The sequence below is a fragment of the Aegilops tauschii genome, chromosome 7, assembly GCF_002575655.3.
Source record: "Aegilops tauschii subsp. strangulata cultivar AL8/78 chromosome 7, Aet v6.0, whole genome shotgun sequence".
Classification (NCBI taxonomy): Eukaryota; Viridiplantae; Streptophyta; class Magnoliopsida; order Poales; family Poaceae; genus Aegilops; species Aegilops tauschii.
In genome coordinates this window covers 447,568,319-447,577,446 of record NC_053041.3, presented here as the reverse complement: position 1 = coordinate 447,577,446, position 9,128 = coordinate 447,568,319, and the positions used below count along the sequence as shown (strand labels likewise).

At 57.9% G+C, this 9,128-nt stretch overlaps 2 protein-coding genes across 2 annotated transcripts; one reads left to right on the top strand and one right to left on the bottom strand.

The window, feature by feature from the left end:
- Positions 1-1,141: 1,141 nt before the first annotated feature.
- Positions 1,142-3,881, bottom strand: LOC109740408 (mitogen-activated protein kinase kinase kinase 18). The gene has a single exon (XM_020299462.4). The coding sequence runs from the start codon at positions 2,994-2,996 to the stop codon at positions 1,215-1,217; it is 1,782 nt and encodes a 593-aa protein (XP_020155051.1). The 5' UTR covers positions 2,997-3,881; the 3' UTR covers positions 1,142-1,214.
- A 4,139-nt stretch (positions 3,882-8,020) lies between these two features.
- On the top strand, positions 8,021-8,443 carry LOC141027252 (uncharacterized). The gene has a single exon (XM_073504241.1). It carries the CDS (start codon positions 8,021-8,023, stop codon positions 8,441-8,443), a length of 423 nt encoding a protein of 140 aa, XP_073360342.1.
- Positions 8,444-9,128: the final 685 nt, after the last annotated feature.

Below are 9,128 nucleotides of genomic sequence, written 5' to 3'. Positions count from 1 at the left end.
TTGTGTGTGTGTGAGTAAATGCTATCCTTGCGTAGGAGGCAATGCCCGGCGGAAAAGCTTCAAGGCAAAGCCTGCTTGGCATGGTGATTTCCAGCCGCTTTCGGCTTTTGCTTGCGCAGGCGACAAGGGTGTGCGCTTGAGCTGCTCGCTACAGCTACATGTCGCCAGGATCTAGCTAGCCTGTACCTTTGTGTCTCTGCTCTGCTCAAGGCTCAAGCAGAGCATGTCATGTCACAAGATCGTTTTCTTTCCTTACCATTTTTAACCCGCCAAATTAATTCATACAGTACGATCGACTCCTTTAGCCCGAAACACACAACCAGCTTAAAACCGTACGCTTCCTGGATCCGCTGAACTGACGATGACTCCTTTAACCGAGCGAGCAGGCCGTAGTCAAATGCTGCTGCGCCGCCAGTGTGCGTACGAATCAATGTGGGACGCACGAAATCGAGATGCATGTAACTGTGCTTCTCACTGGAGCGTGCATCGACCCTGGCCACGGCCGCAGCCGCAGCGGGACCGAACGAAGTCAATTCCACTTTGCACCCAAATCAAGCATGTTCCGCTGACATAATGCTCCGATTTCTTTAGCACATTCGGGAGGAGAAAACGGCACATTATTAGCTGCGTTTCGCATCAATGTAGTACAGTACTACGTCGTCAGAAGCTGGCTACTTTTCATACCCGGAACAACGTCGCACGTGAAGCAACCCAAGCAGCAATCGGGCGCGCGGGGAGGGCGGGGGCGCCCACCGACTTGCAAAAAATCTCGTCCTCGCGTCATGCCTGCCCAACACCAAAAAAAATCTAGCCCAGCCGTAAAGGCCAGAATGTGCTGACGCTTCTCCGGCGTCCTGCAGACGCGCACAGGCACGCTGGTCCACATGCATCTTTCGTCACTCTCACAGTGTCACTGTTACTTACCGTAAACGTACAGATCCTATGTGCTGCTGTGCTCCCATGGTATGGTGGTCGCAGCGCCACACAGATCCTAAATCGGTGGTGGCTCGCATGTTACCACGACAAGTCCGACGGGTGGAGAGCGCTCGCCCGGACGTCAACGATACAAAAATCCATGCTCTGCCGCTGCTCTGCTCTGCTCTGCCCGCGCTAGAACCGCATGGCGGAAAGTGAGCCCGACACGGTGCCGACGGCGCGTGCCAAACGTGCATGCGGCGAGTTAGGTACCCTGCGTGCTCATACAAGCGTCCCTGTCACGGGCTGCCAATTGGTGGAGGGATGGACCGCATCCACCCGACGGAGCTAGCTCGCGAGCCAGCGGCGGCCACGTCGAACAAACCGAAACCATCCCCGCGCGCCCGACGGGCCCCGCCGGCGACGATGCCACTCACACCCGACGTCGCCGCCTCATAACTAACCAAACCAGCCTCGCCGGCCGTACCGCGGCGCGCGGCGTAACCACCACTAACCCAATCGCCAGTCACGCGTGATACATGACCGACCAAAGGAAAAAATCGCCCGATCGATGCGCATTCCCTCCTCCACAATGTGCGCCATGCCAACTGGCGAGGATCGTTGGCTGGCATTCGCGCTAGCTGTGTTAAGTTGGATTTCGAGTACCACTCACTCCTGCTAATAATGGCTGGCGAGGCGGGAAGCGAATGACAGCAAGAACAACAGCGGGAGAAAGGTCGTAGGAGCGGTACTGTAAACGGGCCGGGCCGGCCAGCTTGGCTGGGGCTGGGACAAGCGAAACGGGACGTGGTATCGGAAAAGAATCCATTGCTTGTGATTGGAACGGTGCTACAATCGCTAACCACGTGATCACCATCATCGCTGCGCTCGCCGTTACAGCTGCCCGTGCCATCGTAACGATCGCCATTGGCATGCGACGCCTGGTGGCTGCTCGAGGCCCCCGCCTCTGCGGCGGCCGCACGCCCGGCGGAGCCGCCCATGGAAGAGTCGCTGCTGTCGGCGTCCGTGCCCACCTCCGGCGACATTGCTGGCTCTTCATCGGCGCCGCCGCTGGGGCCTGCCTGGACCGTGATCCAGCTCGCGTCCCAGGTCCAGTCCGGCACGGCCGGCGCGCCCGCGGCCAGCGCGCGCACCCTGTCCGTGGGATCGCTGGTGTCTGCCGTCGTGTCGTCGTCGTCCTCCCACAGGGCCTGATCGAGGACGCTCTTCGGGGACACGAACGTGGCCTTCTCGGTGATCCCTGGCGCGGAATTGGACGACGAGGCGGTGCCGGCGGCGGCCACGAACTCGTGCTCCAGCAGCTGCTCTGCCGTCCACCGCTCCCTGGGGTCCTGCCGCAGGCACCTCGCCAGGAAGTCCTTGCCTTGGTCCGACAGGCACGGGGGGAACTCCGGCGCCTCGCCCGAGAACGCGACGTGGTGCAGCGTCGCGACGGGGCTGGCGAACCGCTGCCAGGGGGCGGCGCCGGTGGCCATCTCGATGACGGTGCATCCGACCGCCCATATGTCCGCGGCCGGGCCCTGCTCCTCGCCCCGCGCGGCCTCGGGCGCCATGAACATCGGCGTGCCGCCCGTCGGCCGCTGCCGCTCCTCGCCGGCAATGCCGCCGCCCGTCCGGCGCGCGCACCCGAAGTCGGCGATCAGGGCGCGGCCGTCGGAGGCGATGAGCACGTTGCGGCCCTTGACGTCGCAGTGCGCGACGCCGGCGGCGTGCACGTGCGCCAGCCCGAGCAGGATGTCGCGCGCGCGGGACCGGACGAGGGCCTCGGCGCACCGGCCGCCGCACCGCCTGATCTCGTCCGCCAGCGAACCGCCGGGCGCGTACTCCATGAGCATGTCGAGGCCGCCGCCGCTCCTGTCCTCGGCGTCCAGGCAGCGCACGACGTGCGGCGAGCTGAGGCCGCGGAGGATGCCCCGCTCGCGCCGCAGCTCGGCGGCCCGGTCGGCGGCCACGGACTTGACCGCGAGGACCCCGCCGGTGCGGCGGTCGACGGCGATCGACACCGTGGCCGAGGAGCCCCTGCCGATCGCCGGCCCGCGCGTCCACTCCGCGACGCCCATTCTTGCAGCCGCCGCCGAGCGCCGCAAGAATGGTGAGCGGTGGCGTGTGGTGTGTCTGGTTGGGTTGTTGTTTCCGACTCCGAGTGGACGCAATTGGAATTTGGGATGCGGGCGAGCGGTAGCACCCACACCTTGCGCTTTGGTGTGATGGGTTGTGCTTAGGATGTTTATATACTAGTCCTGGTCCTGGTCCTGGTCCTGGCAGCTGGGCGGGGCAGGGCAAGTCTGCAACTACAAGGAGGAGGAGGTTGAGGTTGGATTGGATGCTTTGGACGAGCGAGGTGGTTAATTGTGTGGGCTGTCCAAAGCAAGCAAAGCCAGCGTCCGAGCTGGAGGCGGCCGTCGCGAGGAGAGCAGATTCGCCATTTGGCGGGGCATAGGATTGGTGGGGTTTTGGCGTGCCTTCCTATTCTAAGCTGCCTGCAGTATTCCTTTCTTTTCTTTCTCCATTTATCTTGGCGGCAGAAGGAGGAGCCACCAAACTGGTGCTAGCAGTACAATGGGGGGTATATGCTGTGCTGGACCTCAGGGTATTGCTGGTGCGGCCTAATCATGGGAGGGGACACTTGTCGCCGAGAGCGCTTTTGCCTACCTCAGCACAGCAAGCGGCTCCCTCGTGGCCAATGGGAATATTTGCACTCCAAGGCCTCATCACTCATATTCCGTTCCTTGCCTGCGTTTTTTGTTTCTTTGTTTGCAGCGATCTGTCAGGGAAAGTTTCTTGCTGGAATTGTAATCTTAACTTGCAATCTCGGATCTCTCGGTCCGTAAACGCCGCTGCTTGCTTTGGATGGGATTCCCATCTTATTATGCATCCACTTTTTCCAAGCAAATCGGGTAATGGAACATTGCTCTGTTTTGCAAACTGGGACGCCCTTTCCTTCATCAGCTTCACAACAGAAACAAGCAGTAAAATACGTACCAGTATGGCATAACTTGATCAGAACGAGGGATGGATCCGTCACTAGCCTCAATCAGCAATCGCAATAACATCCCTCTGACCTGATCGGTCCACCCTAACTGTACCGCTAGTGCCAGGGCCAACCACTTACCAACAGCTTCGAATCTCAGACGCCGGTCGTCTCCACCCTGACGGCTCATTGCCTTTACTAGAGTGACGTAGCCAAAGGATTGTTAACTCTTCTCCTCCTCTAAAAGCATGCGTTTTTTCTCTGTGTGTGTTTGATTTGATTTGATGCACAACCGCAAGAACACTAACCAAAACAACTGTGATACTCCTGCGACTGTACCTTGTGGCTTGCCCGCGAGGTTTTCCTCCGGATTGGCCGACCCTTTTCCAATTCAACTTGAGCGACCAACCCGGTGAGTGAGTGTGGTGGCAAAGGCACGTCCTGTTGAACAGATCTCTCCCTCCCTTCCTCCGTTGCGTTGCGGCACGGGACGGGATGGAAGAATTGCGTGGCAAGGCTCCCCCTTTTCCTTTCCACAAGTAACCTTTTTTTTGGCTTTCCACTCCAAGAGAGATCGCTCATGATTATAAAATGAATGCTTACTTAATTCTTTGGACGCACTGTTTGCTTATCTCCTTGCCCTTAATTTTGATTTTGCGGCCATATTTTTCTCTTGACCAACCCTCCGCAACAAAATATGACGCTGACGTTCCAACTTAGTTGTTCATATAGTGCCGTTTCCGAGCACAAAATGAATTAGAGCCGGATATTTGACCTGGTGCGATAGGATTATCGCGGAATAAACAATGCCATCCGTTTCGATCTTCGGAAAGTGGTTCATCCTAACAATTTTGCGAAGCTCGTGACAGTGACCGTTGTTTAAGATTATTATTGTTAATTAGTACGCCTAACAATGTGTAAAGCTCGTGACAATGACTATTTATAAGTTGATGGCTTGAGGATCTTGCGCAAATCACAGCTTGTTGATTAGGATTGCTCGGTTCGCGACCGACAACGCTTCAAGAGAAACTCTGTTTTTCGTGCCAAACATCTGGCTTGGAGGCCTTGATCAGACTAGTAGGAGTACGTAAAAGGCATCAGAGCAGTATATTTTGGTCCGGGGAGAAATTTTGGACAAGTTGGAATAGTTTCTTCGGGAGTATGGGTAGCTCCATGCGGTAGCTGCAACAGTGCGCCCTCTATATTCAGATAAAAGTAACACGGCACGCATCATTTTCCAAACCAACACCACAGGATTTCGGGTCGAGTGTCACAACACCACTGTCCCATGATCCCTTTTCATTCAGCACGAGATGCTTATATATTTAGGGTTTCTTTTCAGCGGAACGCAACCACTCCGTGGGCGCGCGCGTCGCGTGGGCCTAAACTATGCCGCATGAAATCCCAGCTGCATCTGCTCGGCAATAGCCATCACCAACGATCGTGCCATGCATGCACGCCATTTTTGAAAGAAAAAAGCAGATGATCTGCGTGCATCCGCTCCATCCCATCGATCATCGACCGTCGGCGGAGTAATGCATGGCGCGTCGTGGCCATGCATGCATGCATCGAGATGGCTGGCCAGCTGCGGCGGTAGCGTTAACTGCAAAGAAAAGAAAACCCATCATGTCTCAGAGACTCAGACTATCAGTGATCAGACGGCCGAGCATGGATGGATCACCAGCAAGATCGATCGAACGATCGACGGATGGGTGGTTGAGTTAGCGCTCGCGCGCGGAGTTTCTTGGTTTGGGGTCACGTCCAGCGACGGACGTCAACCTAGATAGATACAGTAGCTAGCGGTCGGGCATCGGACGGATCGGAGACCGGCCGGCCCCAACCGTCGATATCCGTCGCATAAATACTGACGGAAAGCAAAACGTGGGCTGGCCAAGCCCAAGCCCAAGCTGGGGCGTAGTACGACATGCGGAAATTAACGTGCCGCACACGCCGATCGCTGTCGCTCGCGGATATGAGCTACTAGTACTTATATATTTTGCGTCGTGACGAATATACGATTTGGTTGGCAGAGCGATTTGCTTGCCTGTGTCGTACAAGCTGTGCCTTTTAATTTTCTTTGATGGAAACACAACAAGCTGCGCGTACCTTGCATTGATTTCCTTGGTGAGTGCGGTTTTCTTTACGCATGCACTTGTCCGAGAAATGGATCAAGGCATCCCTCCAGGCTAGAACTCGCCGCATGCATACGTCTCCATCTCCATCATATTTCGCTAATTATAATTTATAATGTACTCAATAAAGAATACGCATAAGAATTTCGCAAGAAAGCACCGCGTTTGCATCTTTTACGGGGCTACGGCGGGCTTACGATGGCTTGAACTATTCATTAAGAAAGAGCACTGCACAAAAGCATGTTTGAGTTTATAGCAGGGACGGACAGAGGAAGGGGTTTGCAACTTGCGCCAGGCTAGCTGTGCAGCTAGCCTGTCTTCGGCCATCTCAAATGAATGCCGTGCACGCCTTGGCACACAAGGGATCTGTGATCTCCAAGAACAAACATGTGAAGGGATCGAAAGAGATCGATCGATCGATCAGGGGAATGCATTCTGTGCAAGGAAAGCCACAGACACCAATTGATTAAGCTTACTTGCAAGTCTGCGCAGCACTATGCCCACATACGCATACCTCCCCGAGCAATCATGGAGGCCTAAACAAATGGAATATTGTCTATCCTCTTTGCGATTGTTTTTTGTTAGTACTACTACTCCAGTACTATCTGCATAGCTAATCATTGGGCGGGATGGAGCATTTAGGACATTTTTTCCGTTCCATCATTGCTGGAGGACAGTAACAAAGGGCGAGTGGGCGAGCAGTACAGTGTCTTGCTGGCCAAGTGGTGCCCACGGGAACATCAGAGCATGTCTAATTAGCAACAACCTACTAACTAGCCCCCACAGGCTGGGAGGCTGTCATGGTAGCTAAGTATTAGCGAGGCGTGTATGAGGGGAAAATAAAGAGTTTTTGTGTTCAAAAGAGGGCGACGTGGCCGCCTGGGGTCCAGTAGCAAGCTTGTGAACGGAATGCACACATGATCGATATGCGTCGGGGTGACGACATCGATCGACGCTTTCTTTGGGTTTTGTTATGATGCAGACTAGCAGTGTGTTGAGATTATGTCGAGTTAATTAGGACAAAGAGTCGCACTGAAGCTACTGAATTAATTAAGCCTGGCCCTGAGCACGCATACAGCATGCCAATGTTCGTTACTTTTTTGTTGTTGTTGTTGATAATTGCCGATGTTCGTTACTTGGTTTGCCTTGCCTCTGACGGGGGTTCGACAATTTCGGCGTGATTCGAATTCTAGGACGGGCGATTTGACGGCTTCAGGTACCTCGAGCCCGTTCGCAAACAAATGGCCCGCTCGACTTGACTGGCCGGCGGGGTTAGCCAAGCCGACGCACGCACGAAAATAGTAGTAGTACAAGGGAAGTAGTGCAATGCTACAGTAGAAATTGCACGGTCGTGTGAGCCATCTGATTCAGGGACACGCGCGCAGAGGTGTTGGTTTGAGATGCAAAACCCACACGCACGAATGGTGGGGAACCACGAGCTCTCACCAAGCGGAGAGCGACGGAACTGTGGCGCCAGCGAATCCCCCGGCCCGGGGCGTTGCGACGTAGGCCGATGGATGGAATGTCCGGAGGCCCCCGTACATACGTTTCTTTTAGGCCGACTCCACCGCGCGACTTCATTTTGTCCGGCCCCGTCCGTTTGAGATAAAAAAGACAAATCAGGCGGCTGAGCGCGCGACGGTCCGAGCCCATCTTGTCCGTTTTGTGTCCGGACTGATCCATTTTGAACGCAAACTTGCGCCTGTTTGGGTCGCGGCGGACGGCAAACGGACGCGCGCTCGTCCGCGTCGGGGCCGCGTGGCAGACGGCCACCTACCTCCCATCTGCCAACATCAATGCGCACGGGCGGGTGGCCCCACCTGTCATCCGGCCATCGAACGGTCGCCGTCCTTCTTAAATGGGACCCGTGGACCGGTCGTCGTCCTCACTTCCCACTCCGGTCCTTCTCTGCCCCCTCGAAAGCCGACACGCCCAAACCCTAGCCACTCCCCATCCTCGAACTCGCCGGCCGGCAGCAGCCATGTGGCTATGGAACTACGCCCGCAAGGGGAAGCGCGGCCGCGAGGCCGGCTCCTCCTCGGGCCGCCGCCGCGGCTCCGTGAAGAAGGAGGAGCCCGCGTCACCGCCGCGCTCCTCCCGTCGAGCCCCCGCGCCGGCCCCCTTCACCATCGCCCCTAGGCCCGCTGGCGAGCAAGTCCGGCAGTACCTCTGCGCGGACGTGTGCCGGCGGTACTGGGAGACGAGGACGCCGGTCCCGTGGAGCGACGTCCGCCTCCCCAACGGATGGCACCTCAGCGCCGACCGGGTCCCGATCCCGCCGGTGCTGATGGGCGACCGTGCGCGCCGCGATGAGATCGAGCGCCGCCGCCGCCTCCTCCCCGACGACCTGTACTACGACGACAGGTACGCCCCCGACTCCGTGCTCTGGGACACATGGCTCTAGGACGAGCACGACACGCGCCGCGCGTCCTACTTCATCGGCACGGTGTCGGGGCCGCGGCGGCCATGTCGAGAGGTGCGCGGGCGTCCGCGGGTCCGCGGCCTCACGCCCACGCCGCCGCCTTCCCCGTCTCCGTCACCACCTCCACCTCCTCGCATGACAGCGGAGGAGGAGGACCGGCTCATGCAGCGTGTCATGGAGGACTCCATGAACACGCACGACGAGCGCCAATGGGACGGCTTGGAGGAGGCGCTGGCACTCTCTGCCGCCGGCGACGTCGCCTTCCCCGAGATGGAGATGGTGGCCGTCAAGGAGGAGGAGAGGAGGGAGGAGGCGATGGAGGAGGAGCCGGTGGCCGCGCTCCACCCCGGCCTGGTGGGCCAGCAATGGAGCTGGTCGTGCACCGCGCCGGAGATGGCCGACGCCGTGGGGGGCGTGAACTGGTGCCCCACGCCGCCGCGGTCACCGGAGCGAGAGGCCTCGCCACGGGAGGAGGTGGTGCAGGCACCTTCGGCCTTCCAGGTCGCCCCTGTGTACCACGCGCCGCCGTCCCACCTCTGGACGCCGCCGGCCTAAGTCGACCTCGTCAGCGACAACGACGACACCGGCGGCCACTGAAGACGGCGAGGGCCATGGCATCGACGGGCGCGGCTGGAGCGCGCGACGGCGTTTTTATTTTTTATTTATG